The 24,235-nt window shown below is 47.3% G+C and overlaps 2 protein-coding genes across 4 annotated transcripts in view; one reads left to right on the top strand and one right to left on the bottom strand.

Moving 5' to 3' along the window:
* The window catches only part of CENPP (centromere protein P), a 316,284-nt gene that overhangs the window by 263,631 nt on the left and 28,418 nt on the right, over positions 1-24,235 (top strand). Inside the window, exons 7-8 of one of the 3 annotated variants that reach the window (XM_079791364.1) lie at positions 494-585; positions 866-1,416. In XM_079791364.1, coding sequence (XP_079647490.1) covers positions 494-585; positions 866-1,035 — 262 coding nt within the window. In that variant the 3' untranslated portion in view covers positions 1,036-1,416. Of the gene's footprint in view, positions 1-493; positions 1,417-24,235 lie in introns of those variants that run through there. The other 2 variants (XM_079791365.1, XM_079791363.1) reach the window with 2 other exon arrangements.
* Positions 1,491-24,235, bottom strand: part of IPPK (inositol-pentakisphosphate 2-kinase) — a 63,330-nt gene continuing 40,585 nt past the window's right edge. Inside the window, exons 12-13 of the mRNA XM_079791357.1 lie at positions 4,875-4,954; positions 1,491-2,588 (exon numbers count right to left, since the gene is read on the bottom strand). Coding sequence (XP_079647483.1) covers positions 2,363-2,588; positions 4,875-4,954 — 306 coding nt within the window. The 3' untranslated portion in view covers positions 1,491-2,362. The remainder of the gene's footprint in view (positions 2,589-4,874; positions 4,955-24,235) is intronic.

The raw sequence follows: 24,235 nt of genomic DNA, 5'->3' as shown, positions 1-24,235 counted from the left end.
ACTCGCCCTGAAGTAAGGAAACGTGTCCGTCCCTCACGTCTGGTGGTGCCTGTCGACCATTTCAGCGTTCCCGTATCCCTTAGGGCATGTGGGTTATTCACCGCTTCCACCCTGTCTAACCTCCTGACCATGCCGGGCCCAGGAGGACACAGCGTCTCTGAGCATGTGCCTAGACGTGCAGTCCTTGGGCCTAGCGTAGACTCAGCTTCCTGTTACCACCAGATTCTTTTCAAAGTAGTTACCAACTTACTTCCCACAGGAAACTAAGTGCTATTGCTCTACGTGCTGTACGTCACTTGTACCGTCATCCTAGTATTAGTGCACAAGAGCACCGCACGAGGCCTGGCACGGCCCTGCTGGTCCAGGACTGGCCCTGCGGGGGTTGGGTGTCTAAGGGGGGCAGCTGAGCTCAGCCAGGGCAGCACCTGCGGTGGGCGGGCCCTCCCGGCACAGTCGTGCTTCAAGGCCCCGGGGCGGCTCTGACCTCTTTCAGGTTTGAGCTAGTCGTCGTTTGGAGGATGCACGTGGATGAAGAAGGGAAGGTTGTGCCGAAGCTGGATCTTCTCCCCCAAGTGCCACAGCGAGGTAGGCAGGCCCGCGGGCTCTGCGGGCTTAGTGCCAACAGGGACGCCCACTTATTTCACCTGGTTCACGTGGCAACAATCGAAAGCTGGGAATCTCAGTGTACTTTTTATGTCATCTTAAAAAATATTCTGATCAATAACCACTCCAAAAGCACCTGTGGAGGGACTGCGCCCCAGGCCTCCTGGGCTGCGTGCACCGTGCGGGGAGCGGGTGTGTCTGCGGGCGGGAGGCGGGCTGGGTCTCAGCCGGGCTGTTTCTGACCCGTGTGTTCTCCGCACAGCCCTGGAGCTGGACCAGAAGGGAGCAGTCGCAGCCGCCCCGCGCAGCTTCCGGGCCCTGCTGGGCGTGCTGGGCATCGAAGCGGCTCTGGAGAGCCTGCTGAGGCTGCTCTGCGCGGAGGGAAGCCCGGTGCCCACTCAGCCGGGCCTGGGGCCTGGGGCCACTGAATAGAAAACTTGCTACTGCCGACGTAGAAGCCACACCCTTGGCACGTCTGTGCAGTTATGACACATGATCTATCAACTGTCAGGACATGAGAAACACACACAGCTGTTTAAACACAAAATGCAAAGACGGACACACCAGGAGCAGCTGGGCCCCTCCCGCCCCCGGAGGCTCCCCCTCCCCGCTCCTCGCAGCCAGTCCTGACACGCACTCTCCTTGACCCAAAACACTGAGTCTGCGCTTCAGCCTGCAGTGGGACAGCAAGACCCACTGTGCCCCCCAAGCCTGGGGCCCCCCTCCCCCCACCCAACCCCGCTCTGTCCCACCCGAGCCCCAGCCCCACCCTGACAGAAGAGGGGCAGGGTGGGGCTGCCCTCTTGAGTCTCTTTCCGACCCCGAGGGCAGAAGTAAGATGGAAATGTTACGACAGAATTAAAGAATAAATTCTAGAAAAACTGGCGTAATTCAAACAAGTGTAATTCTCAAGTTATCACAAAATTTCCCCACAAAAATTTACAATCAGCAAAATACTCTCATTTTTCATGTAGCATTTTCATATAATTCCAGTTTCACTAACATTACAATATATTACAATAAGCCTTCATTAATCCCTCAAAACGATGATATAAATAATCTGTACAACCGACCATGGAGTGAACCTGCCACCAGGACTCTCGTGTTTGCAGCAGCCTGGCGCCTGGGGAGCCCCACCCAGAGCCGGGGAGCCAGCAGGGCCGCCCCTCGCCCCAGCACCACTCGAGGCTGCAGGCAGCCCGGCCTGGGGGGGCCCAGGGCAGAGGCCCAGGGCGGCATCACTCAGGAAGGAAAGGAGTCGGTGCTCACACGATGGTGTTTGCCCGACCTGAGTCCCGTGGTCCCTGCTGATCCCACGCAGAATGGTGGCCGTCTGCGCTGTGCCCTCACCTGCAGGAGCCACGGGCCTGTGCTGGTTGGCGTATGGCTGCCACTCAGCTGGGGAATTTCCAGTAGGATCCCGTTTTCTTAAAAGGCCAAACTGTAAGATCCACATGGCAGTCCGTGTTCCGTGTGCTAGGAGTCTGGTGGCAGGAGGCCCACGCCGTGGGTCTTACAATCAGGTGTTTGCAGTAGAGATTAGACATGAGCTTGGGCAGGGAGGAAGCTGCCCGAGGCGCCAGGACACAGTGCACAGCCCCCCGGCCCTCCTGCCCTGGGAGGGTCCTCCACCCCCGTCCCAGCAGCAGCCCCGAACAGTGGTTAGAAAGCAACAAGTCACAGCCAGGCACCCACCACAAAGCGCTATCGTCCAACCTTCACATCCCATGTCCAAGTTTCAGACACCACAGGAGAAAAGTTAGACCTTATGGAGAACTAACGTGCAGTCTTCGCTCTCCTTGAACCTGGCCGACACCGCGGCGGCGTCTTGGGCGCGCACAGCCTTTGAGTAGTAGTTGACAATCTTGCCGTCCAGTCTGTACTGATGCGGGATGCTCTCGTAGGGCTTGAGGTCAAGGTCCAGCACAGACACGGAGAAGGCAAACCTGGATCGCGATGCAGGGACCACAGGCCTCTGATCAGAGCTGAAAGTAAAAAAGCAATTTCAGCGCTCCCAACCCTCTCCTTGCTCAGAGAGCACCCCTTCTTGCGCCTACATGCACCCCGTCTGTCCATGGTGTGCACAGCGCTCGAAGCTCCTGCTGTGAGACCCACTATTGCCCAGGTAAGAAAGGGTTAATGTGCAGAAAGATGGAAAACCAATTACTAGGATATTTGTGACATTCCCTATATCCCAGTGGTAGAAGCGAATGCTGGGCCAACTATGAGAGAACCTAAGAAAGAGCAGGAAGATCGGGCCACTCAACAGCCAAGTGGATGAGAACATGCTGGGAGCAGAGTCCCGACACGTCCCCCTGCAGATTGATTCTCGACTCAATCTGCAGGGTTTTGTGTTTTGTCTCTTAGTGCTTAGTTTTTCGGTTTTTCTAAATATCAGCAGCTGTGAACGCTGTGGACAATGACTTGTACTTGACCCCGAGGCCGAGTCTGAACTTGATGCCCAGGCTGCTGTGGAGCACGCGCAGGGCACGGTCGGCAGCAAGGTGACTGGCGACAGGCGTGAGACGAGTTCATGCGGCCGCAGGGAGTCAGCCAGGAGCCGTGCTCTCCCCGGGCTGAACTACTAGTTAGAGATCATCCAAACACAAGTCAGCCTGCGAACCAGGAGGGCCCGCTGCAGGCTAGATCCCCAGGGGGGGCGTGCAGGAGGCAACCAATCAATGATTCTCCTCATCATTGATGTTTCTATCTCTCCCTCTCAGAAATCAATAAATATATATATTTTTAAAAAAATATATTAAAAAATGATAAAAGTAGCATCTTAAAAAAACAATTCAAACAAAATAGCCATTTCAAAAGCTCTGCCTGAGCAGGAAGCAGCGAGCAGGCTCCTGTGGAACCAATGCTGAAGGGCCTGAACTCGGACTCATTCCTGCTCGAGAGCCAGCTGACCGGACAGCGACCTGGGCCGTGCGGGTTCTTAGCGGCCCCGCACCCCCCGCAGGGAGCACGTCTCCTCTCGGCCTCCACCCCGAGCTCAGTGCAGCTGGGCCTGGACAGCCACACCGTTCCAAGGACGCCCCCTCTCCCTTCAGAGCCAGACCGAGCCCGTCACCAGCCGCTGGGAGCCTGGGAGCAGGGCCGCCTCATGAAAACCCGGACCCTCTGTCGGCCAGAAGGTCCCCAGGAGTCCAGGGCATGGGCTCCTGACACCTAACCCTGGCCGCCCTGGGCTGAGACTGGTGCCCACGTTTCAGAACTGTCTGGACACGTGACCTGGCTCCTGTCTGTGAGTTCTTATGAGGGTAATTTCTGTTCCCCGACTGCACCCTTGCGTCCGGCAGGGGGGAGAGCGTAGCATCGCTGTGGTTTCCTCTCATGCAGCACCAGCTAATGCAGCCGATGGCGTCCTCGTAGCTAAGCACTGCGGCCTCTCCCTTGGGGACAATGGTGGTTTTCAACCGAACAGAACCCGCTTTTTCTGTATTTCAGTTTTACCCTACAAACGCCCCTCCATGTTCCCCGATCAGGAGACGGACAGCTCGGTGCCTGTCCGGCAGCCGGCCTTCTGGGGATGTTAGGTCAAAAGCAGAAAACCGGGCGGCGGCAGCCAGTGCCAGGGCGCCCGGATCCAGGGGCCAGAACAAGGATGTTCCCAGACGGGGGCTGGCGCCCCAGAGCAATGCCGACGGTGCCGTCTGTGACTAAGAGAAGGCCGATCCTGAGTTCCTAAAAGAGGCCGGAGGACACGGTGACGACGGGGTCTCAGGACGATGCCACAGACAGGAGCAGGCTGCCCGCTTGCAGGCGTCGCCTGACGGAGGCCAGACTACACCAGGTCAGTGGTCGGCAAGCTCATTAGTCAACAGAGCCAGATATCAACAGCACAACGATTGAAATTTCTTTTGAGAGCCAAATTTTTAAAACTTAAACTTCTTCTAACGCCACTTCTTCAAAATAGACTCGCCCAGGCCATGGTATTTTGTGGAAGAGCCACACTCAAGGGGCCAAAGAGCCGCATGTGGCTCGCGAGCCGCAGTTTGCCGACCACGGCACCAGGGCAACAGCTCTTGTGGCAGCAGCACGGGGCTTGTGAGAGAAAGGAGTTTGCACACAGTATCCACACTGCTTCCAAGTCCTTAGAAAACAGTATAATAACCTTCAGTTTAATAGAACCATCTTTTTAAATCATTCTCCATGCCTTTTTAGAGCGAATCACAACCTTCTGTGATCTCTACATGTGGGAAACCAACTCCTCTCAACCCACAAATCCCCTGAGGCCAAAGGGTCGGGCGGCCTGGGCCCCTCACCTGGCGTCCTGCAGACGGGGCGAGAGCGCGATCATGATGGAGCAGTCCTTCGCCGTCATGGCCACCCGGTACTGCTGCACCTGCGGGCAAGGAGAGGTCAGCCCCGCACGCACCTCCTCCCCCAGCGCGTGGGGGTGAGGAAGCTGGGGGGTGACGTGGAGGAGTGGCGGCGTGAGGGTGCACCTTGTTCTCCCCTTGAAATTTCAACACGTTAACCCACTGCAAGGACATCCCTGCCCCAGACGCCGCCACAGAAACAGCCAAGGCGGCCGCAGGGAGGGAGCCCGGGTGGAGGGGCTTCCTTCTCCAGGAGGAACAGAGCCGCTGGGGGTGCGGAAGGGCAGCCCAGCAGGGCGAGTGGCGAGGAAACAAACAGTGACGGGGCCAGCAGACGCGACAGAGCAAGGCTCCTGCCCTGCGCTCCCCACTGTCGGGCAGCGGCGGTGTTTCAGACAAAGAAACACCCACAGAGCCCTGCCGCCGCAGGGACTCCCAACACTCGCCTCCCTGGCCCTTGGCGTCTTAGCCAAGAGCTACTGCAGGAGAACTGGTTTCCATCTGTGACTGATTCCCAAGAGGGGGACTTGGCGTGGGAACCACGGAGGTCAGGGGTTGCCATTAGGTGAGGGCAACACAAACCCTACCCCCAAGCAGCATAGCTGTACTACCTTACGTCAGCCTGGGAGGTCACATCTGGGAGACTACAGAGGCAAAAAAATCTAGCGATGCAGCGCCATCTACTGGAAAACAGTAGAAAGACCTCTTCAGAGGCAACTGCGTAAGCAAAGGACGCAAACACCGTGGAGAACCACAGCAACAAGAGGGACCAGATTTGTAGGGGAGGGTGGGGAGGGGTAAGAGATCAACCAAAGGACTTGTATGCATGCAGATAAGCACAACCAACAGACGCAAGACCCTGGGGGCGGCGGGGGGGGCGGGGGGGGGAGAGGACAAGTGCCGGGGAGTAGGGGAGGCAGGGGGAGGGATGTCAGTGGGGGAAAAAAAAGAGACATATGTACTACTATTTGTAATACCTTAAACAATAACATGTTTTTAAAAAGAGTGCCCAGAAAGAAAAGGAAGCTGCAGGCCAAGCACGCCTCAGAGCAAGCCCTGCCCCCCGCCTCCTGCCAGCAGCGTGGAGGCGCCAAGCGGCCTTAGAGGAAAAGGAAGGAGGCGGCCTCAGCTCCCGCTGCGCCGGCCACACTGACAGCACTCCCTCAGGAGGGAGAGCAGCGCCCCCCACGGTCAGTCTGGCGGCAGGACACGCCTCGGGTCCTCTCTCCCGCAGGCTGTGCAGACACCTGGCAGGATGCTGCAGGTAGATCTCCAAACTGTTAACCAGCCAGCCCCCCAGGAGGCAGGCACGAGACCCGCTGGGCGATGACAGGGCCGGACCACACCAGGGCCTCGGTCTGAAGCTGGAGCTCAACATCGGCTGCAGCACCCGTGGATGGTGCCACCGGCCAGGAACGCACCGCAGGGCTGCCACGCAGACAGCACGCAGGGAGGTTCGCAGGGCCTGACTTGTAAAGCCGCGTGTGCTCACGTGTGTGAAAGACACAGAGGTCCCCAGAGATGGTTGCCTCTGGGTGGACTTTGGGACATTCTTTCCCTTTTGGACGTTCCTGTATCATTTGAATGTTTCGTTTGAATAGCTCTCACTTGACGAAAAATGAAGTGGGCCTTCCATGTGCTCACAGGCTGGTCTGTGGTGACAGACCTGTCCCTTTAGCCACCCCCTCTGTCACCCGCCCAGAGGACCCACCCTGAGAAAACCTCCCGGGTCTACCTGCCCACGCCAGGCTGTGCGGGAGGAGCGGGGAGACCCCGCTGCGGGCACTCAGGCCTACTGACTGCGGGTCCGGGCCTGCGGAAACCTGGGGTTTACAAGTAGAATGGAAAAGAAACGGCGCTATTCAGTTCGCTAAGAAATGGGCATTTCACAAAGTACATAACAAATGCCGCCCAAAGTCTTCCTGAGAGATACGTATAAAAACAAAGTATAAAATATTTAGCATCTCCTGATCTGCAAGACATAAAACCCAGAAGCCATAAAAGACTAAAAGATTGGAATACCTAAAAATTAAAATATTTTATATGATCTAGTCACAATGAATGTAAAAGACCCGTGAAAGAATGGGAGAAAATATTTGCAACATATAACAGGTGATCAACATCAAGAATATAAAAAGTGCTAGTTCAATATGGAAAAAGAAAAGAACCCCAAAAAGATAGGGACCAAATAAATTGAAAAAGAAATATAGCCAAAAAAATACCTGAAAACTTGCTAAACCTTATTAATAATCAAGGAAATGCAAATTATAACAGTGAAATATTTTTCACTTATCAGTTGGACAAAACTATAAATATCCTATCTAATAAGGAGGGAATATGCTAATTAATCCTCATGCTGTCGCAAAGATGGCGGTGCCCACAGCCAATAAGGAGGAAATATGCTAATTGACTGCCCCGCCCTCAAAGATGGCAGCGCCCACAGCCACAAGATGGTGGCACTCAGGCCCTCAGCCCCGCTGGTGCGCCTGCCTCCAGAGTCCCCCAGTCCCTTCAGCCCCCCAGCCGCCCAGGGCTGCCCGAGGCTCAGGTAACCAGGGCCGGCTGAGGCTTGTGCTGCCGGCAATGGCAGCAGCAGAGGTGTGATGGGGGCATCACCTTCCCCTGATCACCGAGTTGCCTCTCGCCCCTGAGGGCTCCTGGACTGTGAGAGGGGGCAGGCTGGGCTGAGGGACCCCCCTCCAGTGCATGGATTTTCATGCACCGGCCTCTAGTGTATGTATATCTGACATAGAACGAAATGGCTGGACTTACACTTCGAGTAACTGGACTGTAACTGGGGCCAACTGCTGAGGCTAACTAGAAAAAGCTGGACAAAATATCAAAAACATCTGCTGGGAAGACCAGGGAGGGAGAAGTGCTGGACCAGGGGACAAAGACATCTGGGTCTTTTCTGCCCAGGAAGGGGTGCAGGGACAATTTTGGAAGATTGGCCAATGGGCACTTTTAACCAATCTCCAGCACTCTGTGGACAATAAGCATGATGAACCCACTCTTTGACTTAGTTCCCAAAATTCTGCATCTTAAAAAAAAAAAAGTATACACACACACACACACACACACACACACACCACACACACACATATATATATATATATATATTTAATTAATTGTTTAAGGTACTACAAATAGTAGTACATATGTCTCCCTTTTTCCCCCCCATTGACCTCCACCCGGCCTCCCCCCACCCAGTGTCTTACGTCTGTTGGTTGTGTTTATATGCATGCATACAAGTCCTTCGGTTGATCTCTTACCATCACCCCCCCCCCCTGTAGTTTGACAGTCTGTTTGATGCTTCTTTGCCTCCATCTATTTTTGTTCAACAGTTTATAATGTTCTTTATATTCCACAAATAAGTGAGATCATGTGGTATTTTTCTTTCACTGCCTGGCTTATTTCACTTAGCAAAATGCTCTCCAATTCCATCCATGCTGTTGCAAATGGAAAGAATTCCTTCTTTTTTATGGCAGCATAGTATTCCATTGTGTAGATGTACCACAGTTTTCTAATCCACTCATCTGTTGATGGACATTTAGGCTGTTTCCAAATTTTCGCTATTGTAAATTGTGCTGCTATAAACATATGGGTGCATATATCCTTTCTGATTGATGTTTCGGGTTTCTTAGGATATATTCCTAGAAGTGGGATTACCGTGTCAAATGGCAGTTCCATTTTCAGTTTTTTGAGGAAACTCCATACTGTTCTCCACAGTGGCTGCCCCAGTCTGCATTCTCACCAGCAGTGCACGAGGGTTCCTTTTTCTCCACATCCTCGCCAGCACTTGTCATTGGTTGATGATAGCCATTCTGACAGGTGTGAGATGGTACTGCATTGTCATTTTGATTTGCATCTCTCAGATGATTAGTGACTTTGAGCATGTTTCATATGTCTCCTGGCCTTCTGAATGTCCTCTTTCAAAAAGTGTCTATTTAGGTCCTTTGCCTGTTTTTGATTGGGTTGTTTATCTTCCTTTTGTTAAGTTGTATGAGTTCCCTGTAAATGTTGGAGATTAAACCCTTATCAAATATAACATTGGCAAATATATTCTCCCTGCAGTGGGCTTTCTTGTTTTGTTGATGGTTTCTTTTGCTGTGCAGAAGCTTTTTATTTTGATGCAGTCCCATTTATTTATTTTCTCTTTAGTTTCCATTGTCCTAGGAGCTGTATCGGTAAAGATATTGCTATGACAAATGTCTGCTATTTTGCTGCCTATGGCTTCTTCTAAGGTTTTTATGGTTTCCATCTAACATTTAAGTCCTTTATCCATTTTGAGTTTATTTTTGTCTATGGTGTAAGTTGGTGGTCTAGTTTCATTTTTTTGCATGTATCTGTCCAGTTTTCCCAACACCATTTATTGAAGAGACTGTCTTGTCTCCATTGTATGCTCTTGCCTCTTTTGTCAAGTATTAATTGAGCATAGTGGCTTGGGTCGATTTCTGGGTTCTCTGTTGTGTTCCACTGGTCTATATGTCTGTTCTTGTGCCAGTACCAGGCAGTTTTGAGAACAGTGGCTTTGTAGTATAGCTTGATATCTGGTATTGTGACCCCTCCAACATTGCTCTTCTTTCTCAAGATTGCTGCAGCTATTCGGGGTTGAACATGGTATATTCTTCCATTTGTTCATGTCTTCCTCTATCTCTTTTTTTAGCGTCCTAAAATTTTCTGAGTACAGGTCCTTTATCTCCTTGGCAAAGTTTATTCCTAGGTATCTTAATTTTTTTGTTGCAATGGCAAATGGGATTGCTTTTTAAATTTCTCTGTGAGTTCATTATTGGTGTATAGAAAAGCCATAATTTCTGGGTGTTAATATTGTATTCTGCTACATTGCTGAATTCATTTATTAAGTCTAGTAGTTTTTTGATGGAGTTTTTGGGGTTTTGTATATACAATATCATGCCATCTGTGAATAAGGACAGTTTTACTTCTTTTCCAATTTGGATGCCTTTTATTTCTTCTTCTTGTCTAATTTCAATGGCTAGTACTTCCAGTACTATGTCAAACAGGAGTGGTGAGAGTGGGCATCCCTGTCTTGTTCCTGTTCTTAGGGGAAATGTTTTTAGTTTTTGTCCATTGAGTATGATGTTGGCAGTGGGTTTGTCATATATAGCTTTTATTATGTTGAGGTATGATCCTTCTATTCCCACTTTGCTGAGAGTTTTTATCAGGAAAGGGTGTTGGATTTTGTCAAATGCTTTTTCTGCAACAATGGTTATGATTATATGGGTTTTATCTCTAAATTTTTTTATGTGATGTATCACATTTCTTGATTTGCATATATTGTACCATCCTTGCATTCCCAGAATAGATCCCATTTGGTTATGGTATATGATCTTTCTAATGTAATTCTGGATTCGATTTGCTAGAATTTTGTTGAGGATTTTGGCATCTATGTTCATGAGGGATATTGGCCTGTAATTCTCTTTCTTTGTATTGTCTTTATCTGGTTTTGGGATTAGGGTAATGCTAGCTTCGTAGAAAGAGCTTGGAGGTGCTCCTTCATCTTGAATTTTTTGGAATAGTCTGAGGAAGATACCTTTTATTTCTTCTTTGAATGTTTTGTAAAACTCCCCTGTGAAGCCGTCTGGCCCCGGCTTTTGTTTGTTGGAAGTTTCTTGATTACTGCTTCAATTTCCTCCATAATTATCGGCCTATTCAGATTTTTTGATTCCTCCTGGTTGAGTTTTGGAAGTTTGTATTTTTCTAGGAATGTGTCCATTTCTTCTAGGTTGACCAGTTTGTTGGAGTAGAGTTGCTCATAGTATTTTTTTTTTTTACAATTCTTCATATTTCTGTGGGGTCTGTTGTTATTTCACCTCTTTCATTTCTGATTTTATTTGGGTCCTCTCTCTTTGATTCTTGGTGAGCCTGGCTAGAGAGAGGTTCATCAATCTTGTTTATCCTTTTAAAGAACCAGCTCTTGGTTTTGTTGATCTTTTGTATTGTTTTTTTTTTTTTTGTCTCTATGTCATTTATTTCTACTCTGATCTTTATTATTTCATTCCTTCTGCTCATACTGGGCCTTTTTGTTGCTCTCTTTCTAATTCTTCAAGTTGCTAAGTTAGATGGTTTATTACCAGTTTTTTTCTTTCTTTTTTTTTTGAGGTAGGCTTATAATGCTATGAACTTCCCTCTCAAGACTGCTTTCACTGTGTGATTTTGGGTTGTTGTGTTTTCATTGTCGTTTGTTTCCAGGATGTTTTTTTTTATTTCTTCTTTGATCTTTGGTTACCCACTCATTGTTTAATAGCATGCTATTCAGCCTCCAAGTGTTTGAATTTTTGTGATTGTTTTTACTGTAGTTGATTTCTAATTTTATGCCATTGTGATCCGAGAAAATGCGGGATATTATTTCAATCCTCTTGAATTTGGAGATACTTTGCCTGTGTCCCAATATGTGGTCTATCTTTGAAAATGTCCCATGTGCACTTGAGAAGAATGTATATTCTGTAGTTTTGGGGTAGAATGATCTAAAGATGTTGATTAAGTGCATCTGATCTAGTGAGTCGTTTAGAATTGATGTTTCTTTGCTAATTTTTTGTCTAAAGGATTTATCCTGTGATGTTAATGGGGCATTAAAGTCTCCTACTATGATTGTGTTGCTGTCAATCTCTCCCCTGATATCTTCCAGGAGGATTTTTTTAATGTATTTGGGTGCTCCTGCATTGGGTGCATATATGTTTACCAGAGTTATATCTTCTTGTTGTATCAATCCCTTTAGATTGATTGTAACTATATCACTTTTGATTTCTTCCTGATTTTTGCATAGGTTGAATTAGAATTATGAAGTGGCCTTTCTTGTCTCTTGTTAAGGTCTTTACTTTGAGGTCTATTTTGTCAGATGTAAGTATTGCTACCTGAGCTTTTTTTTCACTTCCATTTGCCTGGTAGATATTTTCCCATCCCTTCATTTTCAGTCTGTGTTAGTCCCTTGTTCTGAGGTGGGCCATGTTTTCTTATCCATTGAGTCACTTGATTTCTTTTGATTGGAGCATTTAATCCATTTACATTTAATGTTATTACTGATAGGTACTTGTTTGTAACCATTTCAGTGCTTTAAGTCTGTGTTCCTTCCGCCCTTTCTATTTCTTCTTTTTACAGCATTCCCTTTAGCATTTCTTGCATTGCTGGCTTAGTAGTGATAAATTCCCTAAGCCTTTTTTTGTCTGTGAAGCTCCTGATTTCCCCTTCAATTTTGATTGATAGCCTTGCTGGATAGAATATTCTTGAATTCAGTCCTTTACTTTGCATCACTTTGTATACTTCCTTCCATTCCCTTCTAGCTTGATGTGTTTCTGTTGAGAAATCATTTGATAATCTGATGGGGGATCCTTTGTAGGTAACTCTCTGTCCTCTCTTGCAGCCTTTAAGATTCTCTCCTTGTCATTAACATTTGCCATTGTAATTATGACGTGTCTTGGTGTGGGTCTTCTGGGATTCATCTTGCTTGGGACTCTCTGTATTTGTGTAATTTTTTTCTTCCCCATATCAGGGAAGTTTGCTGTCATTATTTCTTCTAATAGATTTTCTAATCCTTGCTGCTCTTCTTGTCCTTCTGGAAGCCCTATTATACGTATATTACTTCGTTTTGTGTTGTCCCAAAGCTCCCTTAGGCTCTCCTACTGCTTCTTAATTTTTTTCTCCAGTTGCTGTTCAGATTGGGCTTGTTTCTCTACCTTATCTTCTAACTCACTAATTCAGTCCTCTGTTTCTTCTAGTCTATTGTTGAAACCTTCCATGGTATTTTTGATTGTAACTATATCACTTTTGATTTCTTCCTGATTTTTGCATAGGTTGTTGATTTTCTCATCCATCTGGTGTATGTACTGTACGACCATTACTCTGAATTATTTTTCTGTCATGTTGCATGTTTCCGTTTCACTTATTTTCCTTTCTTGGTGATTCCTCTTTATTTCCTCTGGGCATTGTTGCGTTGTCTCCCCATTCTAACTATCGCCAGATACTCTTTGTTTGGGGTTTGTGAACCTTTTATAGATTACAGGGAATGCCACAGTGAGAGCAGAGATCGGGCTGTTTGTACAGAAAAGCCAAGGGAAGCAGCTTGTGTGGGCCTGCAAGCTGGGTGGGTGCTGTCACAATGAACCCCCAGGGCTGGGTGAACAGTGAGAGCCAGGGTGATGGAGACTCAGGCATGGTGTCTGCCGGCTTTGTGGGGGGAGGGCTCAGCCACGGAACAGTGGCCTCTGCCAGCAGTTCTGTCCTGGGGGTGGGGGGTGGGGGGAGGGAAGCTGCCCTCCAGCCCTGGCCCTGAAGCCAGACACTTCCGTTCCTCCTGGTATGTCCCTGGTGCTTTTCAAGCTGTTGCCCTAGCACTGGAGCTCAGAGGGAAGATAATATGACAGAATCTATCAAAAGTAACCCTAGCCCTGGCCGGGCACCTCAGCTGGTTGCAGCATCGGACTGTATACCAAAAGGGTGCAGGTTCAATTCCTGGTCAGGGTGCATACCTAGGTTCCAGGTTCAATTCCTGGTAGGGGAGCATACGGGAGGCAACCAATCAATGTTCTCTCTCACTTCGAGATCTCTCTCTCTCTTTCTCTCTCAAATCAATAAAAACATATCCTTAGGTGAGGATTAAAAATAAATACATACAAGAAAAATAAATCTAGAAATTTTATTTCTAAGAATCTATCTTACATGAGGTTATTAAAATACAAAAATGTGAATGTCAACATTATCTTTAACAGCAACAAATAAGACAACATCCAAATAAATGACATTGATATGCCCATACTCAAGAGAAAAACATAAATCCACACAGAGGAAGCACAACATGCACTTAGCTGTATATATAAAAAGCATACCACACCGAATCACACTGCACTAAAAGGTCAGTAACAAGAGAAAGAGGCCTTAAAAGCAGCCATGGAGAAAAAAATGTACCTCCTGAAAAAGGACAGCCAGACTGAGAGAAGACATCTCAGAAGCAACATGCAGTCAGAAGGTGTAGCATGAGATGGTTACATGCTAGAACACAATCAACCCTTCTTTGTACCTGGGAAAAAACTACCTTTTATGTCTGTGGACAAATTATAAACATATCCAGATAAACAGAGAACTTATCAAGAACTTGCACTGATTTAACTTAAAGGATATACACTGAGTGGCCAGATTATTATAATTAGACAACTTAGATGAAACAGGTGAATTCCTAAAGACTCAAATTACCAAAACTGACTCAAGAAGAAATAGATAATATAATTAGAACTACAATAACTAAAGAGACTGAGTTGGGCATCAAAACACTACCTACAAAGAACAGGCCACACTCAGATGGCTTTAGTGAATTCAATCAAATATTTAAAGAAGAATTAACATCACTCCTTCTCAAACCCTTCCAAAAATAAGAGGCTGGATACTTCCCAACTCATTTGATAAGGCCAGTATTACCTAATGCTAAGGACAAAAAAGACATTATAAAAAAATGAAAGCTACAGAACAATCCTATCTAATAAAAGAGTAATATGCAAATTGACCATCACTCCAAGACACAAGATGGCTGCCCCCATGTGGTCAAACATTGCTGCCCCCATATGGACACAAGATGACTGCCACAAGTTGGCTGGCAGGGGAGGGCAGTTGTGGGCAGTTAGGGGTGACCAGGCCAGCAGAGGAGGGCAGTTGGGGGTGACCAGGCCGGCAGAGGAGGGCAGTTGGGGGTGACCAGGCCGGCAGAGGAGGGCAGTTGGGGGGACCCAGGCCTGCAGAGGAGGGCAGTTGGGGGTGACCAGGCCATCAGAGGAGGGCAGTTGGGGGAGACCAGGCCAGCAAAGGAGGGCAGTTGGGGGGGGACCCAGTTCAGCAGGGGAGGGCAGTTGGGGGGGGGGACCAGGACTGAAGGGGAGGACAGTTGGGGGGACAGGCCTGCAGGGGAAGAGAGTTGGGGGGGACCAGGCCTGCAGTGGAGGGCAGTTTTAGTGATCAGGCCAGCAGGGAGGGCAGTTAGCGTGACCGGGCCAGCAGAGGAGGGCCATTGGGGGAGATCAGGCAAGCTGCGGAGGGCAGTTGGGGAGGACCAGACCTGCAGGGGAGGGCAGTTGGGGAGGACCAGGACAGCAGGGGAGGGCAGTTGGGGGGGACCAGGCCTGCAGGGGAGGGCAGTTGGGGGTGACCAAGCCAGCAGAGGAGGGCAGTTGGGGGGGGGACCCAGGCTTTCAGGGGAGGGCGGTTGGGGGGGGACCTGGCCTGCAGGGGAGGGCAGTTGGGGGTGACCAAGCCGGCAGAGGAGTAGTTGGGCTGGGGGGGGACCCAGGCCTTCAGGGGAGGGCGGTTGGGGGGGACCAGGCCTGCAGGGGAGGGCAGTTGTGGGCGATCAGGCCAGCAGGAAGGGCAGTTAGGGGTGACCAGGCCAGCAGAGGAGGGCCATTGGGGGAGACCAGGCAAGCAGTGGAGGGCAGTTGGGGGGGAACCAGGCCTGCAGGGGAGGGCAGTACGGGGGGGACTAGGCCTGCAGGAGAGGGCAGTTAGGGGTGACCAGGCCAGCAGGGGAGGGCAGTTAGGGGTGACTGGGCCAGCAGGGGAGGGCAGTTGGGGGTGACCAGGCCTGCAGGGGTGGTCGTTAGTGGCTACCAGACTGGCAGGGTTGGGCAGTTGGGGGTGACCAGGCCGGCAGGGGAGGGCTGTTAGGGGCAATCGGGCCGGCTGGGGAGCCGTTAGGCGTTGATCATGCTGACAGCGGAGTGGTTAGGGGTGATCAGGCTGACAGGCAGAAGCAGTTAGGGGCAATCAGGCAGAGGCAGGCGAGTGGTTGGGAGCCAGCAATCCTGGATTGTGAGAGGGATGTCCGGTGGGATTGGGCCTAAACGGCCGGTCAGACATCTGTCAAGGGGTCCCAGATTGGAGAGAGTGCAGGCTGGGCTGAGGGACCCCCCCCCATGCATGAATTTCATGCACCGGGCCTCTAGTATCTCTTATAAATATAGATGATAAAAAACTGACCGATGATTCTCTCTCATCACAAAAATTCTCAATGAAATAGCAAATCGCATCCAGCAACATAAAAGAAGGATTATATGCATGACCAAGTGGGATTTATCCCAGGAATGCAAAGTTGGCTGTACTATCCAAGAATAAATTAATGTAATATACCATATCTATAGAATAAAAAACAAAAAACCACATAATCTCAACTGATGCAGAAAGACATTTGACAAAATCCATTATTCATTCATGATAAATACACCCAACAAATGAGGAGGCGAAGGAAGCTGCTTTACTCTGACAAAGGGTATCTGTGAAAACCCCACCGCTAACCCCATACATAATGACAAAGACTGAACACTGTCCCAATAAGGCCAGGAACAAATCAGGGATGTCTGTTCCTGCCAATTCCATTCAACACTGTACTAAAGGTTCTAGCCTGGGCACTTATGCAAGAAAAAGACATAAAAGGCATGTGAACTGGAAAAGAAGAAATAAAACTATCTCTATTCACAGATTATCTTATATAGAAAGAATCCCAAAGAGGCCACTGAAAAACTATTAGAACTAATAAATTCAGTGAGGTTGCAAGTAACAAGATTAATATACAAAAACAAATCGTATTTCTATACATTTTCAATGATCAATCTGAAAACAGAATTTAGGGAAAAAACTCCATTTACAACTGAATCAAAAAGACTAAAGCATCAGGAATAAACTTAAAATACAAAATGTATGCTCTGAAAACTGTAAAGGATTGTTGAAAGAAAGAAAAAGATCTAAATAAATGAAAAAGCATCTCAGGTTAAAAAATTGGAAGACTTCAACAGTAAATCAAGACAAGGTATGGGTATAAATATAGACATGGAGCAATGGAACACAATGGAGCTAGGACCATTCAATGGGTAAAAATAATCTCTTCAACAAATGATACAGGGACAACTGGATATCCACACGCAAAGGATGATACTGGATCTCTACCTCAACTCATATACAAAAATTAACTCAAAATGAATCAAAGAACCAAATGTAAGAGCTAAAACTATAAAACTATTAGAAAAACAGGGAAACATATTCAGTATCTTAGATTTAGCAATGGATTCTTAGATATGACAACCAAAAGCATGAACCAAAAAAAAGATAAAATAGATAAATTGGACTTCATCAAAATTAAAAATATTTTTGCATCAAAAGACATTATTAAAAAAGTGAAAAGACAACTGACAGGATGGAAGAAGGTATTTGCAGATCATATATCTGATAAGGACCTCCTATCCACAAAGTACAAAATTTTTACAACTCAACAAGACAAATAATATAATTTTAAAAGTAGGCAAAGGATCTGAAAAGATTTCTCCAAAGAAGTCATACATTTAAAAAATGCTCTTAGTCTTCAGGGAAATGAGAAATCAAAACCACAATGAGATACCAGTTCACATCCAAAAGGATGGTTAAAATCAGGGCAGATAATGAGTGTTGTCAAAGATATAGACAAATTGGAAATGTCTTACACTGCTGGTGGGAGAGCAAGTTACCATTTGACCCACCAATTCCACTCCTATGCCTACACCCAAGAAAAGTAAAAACATATGTCCACACAAAAATGTGTACACAATTATTTACAGCAGCATTGTTCACAGTAGCCAAAAAGTGGAAACAACCCAATGCCACCAACTGATGAATGAATAAACAAAATTTATGTTTTGCATATCTTATAAAATAGAATATTACTCTGCCACAAAGTATTGGTATAGAGCAGTGGTCGGCAAACTCGTTAGTCAACAGAGCCAAATATCAACAGGACAACAATTGAAATTTCTTTTGAGAGCCAAATTTTTTAAACTTAAACTTCTAACGCCACTTCTTCAAAATAAACTCGCCCAGGCCGTGGTATTTTGTGGAAGAGCCACACTCAAGGGCCAAAGAGCCGCACGTGGCTCGCGAGCCGCAGTTTGCCGACCACGGGCCTAGAGCTAAGTGTCGGTTCACACGCAGCCGTGAGAAACAAGGCAGAGACCCTGAGTGCCCTTTACCCAGCCCCGTGGTGCCGTCTTGCAGCAATGACTGAATACAGTCTCACAGCCAGGAGAGTGACCCTGAACACTGCTCCATCCCCTTCCCATCTGCAGAGCTCTGTACCATTGTGCATGTGTGTGCACGTGTGATCAAACATGCAGGTTCGTGCACCCACCAACTCAGTCAAGTTAGAGAGCAGTCCCGCACCACAAGGATCCCTCGAGTAGGCCTTTTATACTCACACCCACTCCCTCCTCCCCAACCCACAGCAATGACGCATCTCTGTCATTGCAAACATGTCACCTATGCCTGGTGGTGTTGCTCAGTGGTTACGAGTCAACCCAGGAACCAGGAGGTCATGGTTTGATTCCCAGTCAGGGCACATGCCCAGGTTGCGGGCTCGATCCCAGGTTGTAGGGGATGTACAGGAGGCAGCTGACCGATGATTCTCTCTCATCATCGATGCTTCTATCTCTCTCTACCTCTCCCTTCCTCTCTTGGAAATCAATAAAAACATATGTATATATTTTTAAAGTCACCTAAACAGAATCACAGTGTGTGACCGGCTGTGGTTGGCTTTTGTCAGTCAGCAGGATTCCCGGGGTTCTGAGTGTATCCGGGGCTCATTCCTTTTCACGGCTCAGCAATGCGTTCAGGCAGCCTGTTGTAGGTCACCTGCTGGCACGGGCTGAGTCCAGATTCCAGCCCCGACTCTGGGCGTGCATGGGTCTCTGTCCTCAGAGCGGTGCCCAGCGGGGTCACAGGCTGCCTGCACGTGTCGTTTTGCATGAAGCTGCAGTAGTGTTTCCCCGAGGGGCTGGTTGGTGTGTGTGAGTGACCTTGCTTCTCTGTGTCGCACTCAGTGTCCCCCCAATGTGCTGACTTTACCATTCTCATCACTGTGGAAGATTATGTTTACATGAGGTTAAAAAACTGAAATAAGCCCTAACCGGTTTGGCTCAGTGGATAGAGCATCTGCCTGCGGACTGAAGGGTCCCAGGTTCGATTCCGGTCACGGGCATGTACCTTGGTTGTGGGCACATCCCCAGTAGGGGGTGTGCAGGAGGCAGCTGATTGATGTTTCTCTCATCGATGTTTCTAACTCTCTAGCCCTCTCCCTTCCTCTCTGTAAAAAATCAATAAAATATATTGAAAAACTGAAATAAAATTAGAAGGTAATCCATGCTTATTTAGTAGGCATTTGAAATTGTAGAAATGTATAGAAAAGGAAGTAAAGTCTGTTTCCTCTTGAAGAAAGAAGCACAGCTGTTACTTACCCCACAAGCAAGGAACAGGCAGGCTGTCGCCCGATGCCGAGGTGGAGGCCCACTGCGGTCTCTCGCCTGGACAGTGTGGCCTTCGCGGGCCTCCTCGGCCAGACGCAGTGAGGCCTCAGTGGGAACCAACCCGGCACGGCACCAGGACAGGCTGTGCCGGGCGCCAGGCCGCCGCCAGTGCACACAGGAGGCCAGCGCTTCGCTCCTGCCTCTGTCACCGCCCATCTCAGCATTGACACCACCTGACAGCCCAGTGCAGCCCATGGATCCCTCTCAGAATCACATCTTTCAGTGCACAAAATAAAGGACAGAGTGACCCTATCAGACACAATTTTTAAAATGAACGTGTCACACAGAACTACACAGCCAACCTCAGAACGAGGACTGCGGCCGCCGTGAAGCTTCGGCAGCGACTGCAGTGTGAAATGAAAGGTCTGATGTCTCGGGGGCAGTCGGGATCCTGTGCACCCCATAGATGTCATTGCCATGTTCATATGGAAGGAAATGCTAACTTAGTAAAAGATGTAATTTTTTTCTAACCAGTTCCATGGAGGTTCTGAATTCCCTGGTTTGACAGAACCAGAAAGAACAGGACCAGGCCTCTTCCCTAAAAGTTTCTCCCACGCTCCCCGCCGCCACCCATCCAGACCCCAGGGAGGCCACAGAGGGTGGCTGGTGCCAGTCAGTCCCCCAGCTTCTCAGAAGGAAGCGCAGAGAGGTGGCCCCGGCCCTGGACCCCGGCATGGGGTGCGCAAACAGCTGGGCCCAGGGGTAGACAGGACAAACCCTCCCCAGGTCAGTCCAATGAGGAAAACCTTAGCCATGCTTTTTTAAATTCCCGATTCCTGAAAAAAAAACCACCTGAAGATGGCTGCCGACGGGAAGGCAGACTGCAACATAGTGTGTGAGTGAGAGAACAAAGGGGGAGTGTGTGGTCGCACGGGGAGTGTTTGTTGGTGAGTTGAGGGACAGCTACACTCCAGGAGACTGGGGGGACGGCCGGACGGGGCTCCCCTGACTGGGCAGCCCCCACTGCTGCTGGGTTCCCTCCCGGAGTCACCGGCTCAGACGCGGAGACCGCGCCATTTTGAAGGGGAAAGTTGATGTTATCGAAGCCTGAAAAGCCCGGGAATCTACAACTACGGCTCCCACCGAACAGCTGCAAACCCGCGAACACCGGTCCCAAAGTGGCACGAGCACACAGACCCAGAGCAGCTCTGCACCCCCTCACGGAAAGGTCTGATTTCGCCCGGGATAGTGAGGTCTGTGGTCCCGGCAGGAGAGAGAAACGTGCTCATGGCAGGAGCTGGAGGACCTGGGGAAGTCTGTGCCTAGAAAAATCCGCAGCCGTTGGGGCTGGGTGATCTGTGAATGTGGAAGGGGGTCCTCAGAGCTGCTAACAGAAGGGAACTCTAAAAAGCAACCCATTTTGATGTGGGCGCAAAAGGACAGCCTAAAAATTTTAAAAGTGCGCCGGCTGCTTAGCCCAAGGGGAAAAAGACTGCACAGACTTGCGCACAGCACCAGAGTTCGCACACTTACTCTGGCTCTTTTTTGTTTTTTTCCTCTTTAAGTCCTTGCTTCTGAGTACTAAGCCCAATACATAGGTTCACCTAATTGGGGACACCCTGGGAGACTGCAGGGGAAAGTTGTTTTTCTGGAACCTGGGGATCGGAGCGGGGAATGATCGTCAGAGAACCAGCTCTGGGGCAGCCCACTCCCCAAACCGGTACTGAGTGCCACAGGGAAAACAAAATCTAAACTCTAGCTAGGGAGGACCTATAGACCCGGAGGTCAATCCAGAAACACTGCCACCCAGGGGTTGAATCACAAATTGACTCTTCTGTAAACACAAATAAAGGAGCAAAGAAATAAAGACACACTGCCTGCTTGAAAATCAGGACTGTGGCCTACAAAACTGAGGAGCAGTGGAACGCAGAGAACTGAAATACTGTCCTGACTAGGAAACAGGCGTGCCAGACAGAAGAGTAGAGGAAGTGAATGACCTTCACTACTGCACATTTGTATTTTTTTCATCTTTTACTTAAGAAACTGATTTTTTTTCTTTTCTCCTCACTCGATTTTACCTTTTTAATGATTACATTTTTATTTTCAATCAGTATTATTACTACTACTATTTTACCTTTTTTTAAAAAAAGTGCCATTTTATTTTCTCTTTATTTTACTTTGGGATTAGTGTTCTACATTCTACTTTCATCTTTCCTTTAGCATCATTTTACTCCATCTCAACTTTACCTTTATGACAACACTCTCTTCCTCACTTTTCCCCTTTTGTTGTCCTGTTTCTCTTACCCTATTCCTGCTTTAGATTTCTTTATTCCTTCTTTTTACCTCCTGTTAAAATTTCACCCTACTTATATATCTAATTTCCAATCCCCTGCTCCAAGTCCATACACACCTCTCTCTTCTCTTTCTTCACTATCCAAAAAATTTTTTTTCTCTCTGTCCTTTTGTTGTTGTTTGCTTGATTGTTGATTATATCAATTTTTTATGCTTGTTTGTGAGATTGTTTTGCTTGTTCTTTTTTTTTTTGCTTCTGTTTTCCCTCGCCTCGCTTGATATTAGTTGTTTGTAGTTTGCATTCATGTCCAGGTACTTGTTGCTGGCATTTGTTGGGATTAGTGGCTGTTATATTGGAGTTTTCTCCCCATATATATAGTTTGTTCCCCTCTTCTTTCTTATTCTCTTTCTTTTCTCTCTTACTATTTTTTTCCTGTTCCCAATTTCATTTTTGCACTCCTTTTTTTTTTTCTCTTCTTCTTTCTCTCCTATCCTCTAATTCGCCTTTCTCTGGTGGTCACCTTTATTTGGGGTTATTAATATCGTGAATACATTTCTGTTCAGTGCCTTGTGCGTTGTACCTGGTTGTGTTGTATTTTGTGCCTTTAAATCAACGCAGGAGAGAGAGAACTACGTAACCAGACACCCGGAGAAGAGAGATCATGGGGAGACAAAGAAACAGCCCGCATATGAAAGAAAAGCAGGCATCACAAGAAAAGGAAGTAAACAAAATGGAGGCAAGCAACCTGTCAGAGAAAGAATTCAGAGAAATGGTCATAAGGTGGCTGAAAAGAATGGAACACAAATTCGACAATATGAGTAAGAACCAAGAGGAAATGAAGAAGAACCAAGAAGAAATGAGAAATGACATCGCTGCTGTAAAGAACTCAATAGAAAGCATCAAGAGTAGACTAGAAGAAGCAGAGGACCGCATCAGTGAGCTAGAAGACAAGGTGGAAAAAAATACCCAAGTAGAGCAGCTTCTAGAAAAGAAAATGAAAAAGCAGAAGGAGAGCCTAAGGGAACTTTGGGACAACACGAAACAAAACAACATCTGCAAAATAAGGGTTCCAGAAGGAGAGGAAACTGAGCAAGGAATAGAAAACCTGATTGAAGAAATAATGACAGAAAACTTCCCTGATACAGGGAAGAAAAAACCCACACAAATCCAAGAAGTTCACAGAGTCCCAAGCAAATTGAACCCCAAAAGACCGACGCCAAGGCACATTATAATTAAATTGGCAAACACCAACGACAAAGTAAGAATCTTAAAAGAGGCCAGAGAGAGACAGAAAGTTACCTACAAAGGATCCCCCATCAGACTAGCAACTGATTTCTCAACAGAAACACATCAGGCCAGAAGGGAATGGAATGAAATATACAAAATCATGCAAAGGAAGGGTCTGAATCCAAGAATACTGTACCCAGCAAGGCTATCAATCAAAATTGAAGGTGAAATCAGGAGATTCACAGACAAAAAAGGACTAAGGAGTTTATTACCACCAAACCAGCAATGCAAGAAATGCTAAAGGGTCTGCTGTAAAGGAAAAAAAAAAAAAAGGAAGCAAAGAAGGAACACAGGGGTATAGAATAAAAATGGCAACAAATAAGTACCTATCAATAATAACTTTAAATGTAAATGGATTCAATGCCCCAATCAAAAGACATAGGGTAACAGATTGGATAAAAAAACACCACCCATATATCTGCTGTCTATAAGAAACCCACCTCAGAAAAAAAGACGCACACAGACTGAGAGTAAAGGGATGGAAAAAGGTTTTTCAGGCGAATGGAAATGAAAAAAAGCTGGGGTAGCAATACTTATATCTGACAAATTAGATCTCAAAGCGAAGGACATAACAAGAGATAAGGAAGGCCACTTCATAATACTAAAGGGAGCAATCCAACAAGAAGAAATAACTCTGGTAAACATATACGCACCCAATACAAGAGCACCCAAATACATTAAAAAAAACACACAACAACTCCTGAAGGATATCAAGGGAGTGATTGACAGCAATACAATCATAGTAGGAGACTTTAATACCCCACTATCACCATTGGACAAATCCTCTAAACAAAAAATCAGCAAAGAAATACCAATCCTAAATGACTCACTAGACCAGATGGAATTAATTGACATCTTCAGAACATTTCACCCCAAAGCCACAGAATATACATTCTTCTCAGTGCACATGGGTCATTTTCAAAGATAGACCATATATTGGGTCACAGGCAAAGTCTCTTCAAATTCAAGAAGATAGAAATCATATCAAGCATCTTCTCAGATCACAGTGGCATAAAACTGGAAATAAACTACAATAAAACAATCCAAAAAAAATCAAACACATGGAGACTAAACAGCATGCTATTAAACAATGGCTGGGTTATCAGAGAGATCAAAGAATAAATAAAAAACAACATGGCAACAAAGGACAATGAAAACACAACAATCCAAAATCTATGGGACACAGCTAAAGCAGTCTTGAGAGGGAATTTCATAGCTCTAAAAGCCTACTGCAAAAAATAAGAAACAATGGTAATAAATTACCTAACCCAACAACTCAAAGAGTTAGAAAGAGAACAACAAGAAAAGCGCAGTGTGCCGAAACAGGTTTGGCTCAGTGGATAGAGCGTCGGCCTGCGGACTGGGGGGTCCCGCGTTCGATTCCGGTCAAGGGCATGTGCCTTGGTTTCGGGCACATCCCCAGTGGGGGTTGTGCAGAAGGTGGCTGATCGATGTTTCTCTATCAT

The sequence above is a fragment of the Cnephaeus nilssonii genome (assembly GCF_951640355.1).
Source record: "Cnephaeus nilssonii genome assembly, chromosome: 14".
Taxonomy (NCBI): Eukaryota; Metazoa; Chordata; class Mammalia; order Chiroptera; family Vespertilionidae; genus Cnephaeus; species Cnephaeus nilssonii.
This window is presented reverse-complemented; position numbering and strand designations above follow the sequence as displayed.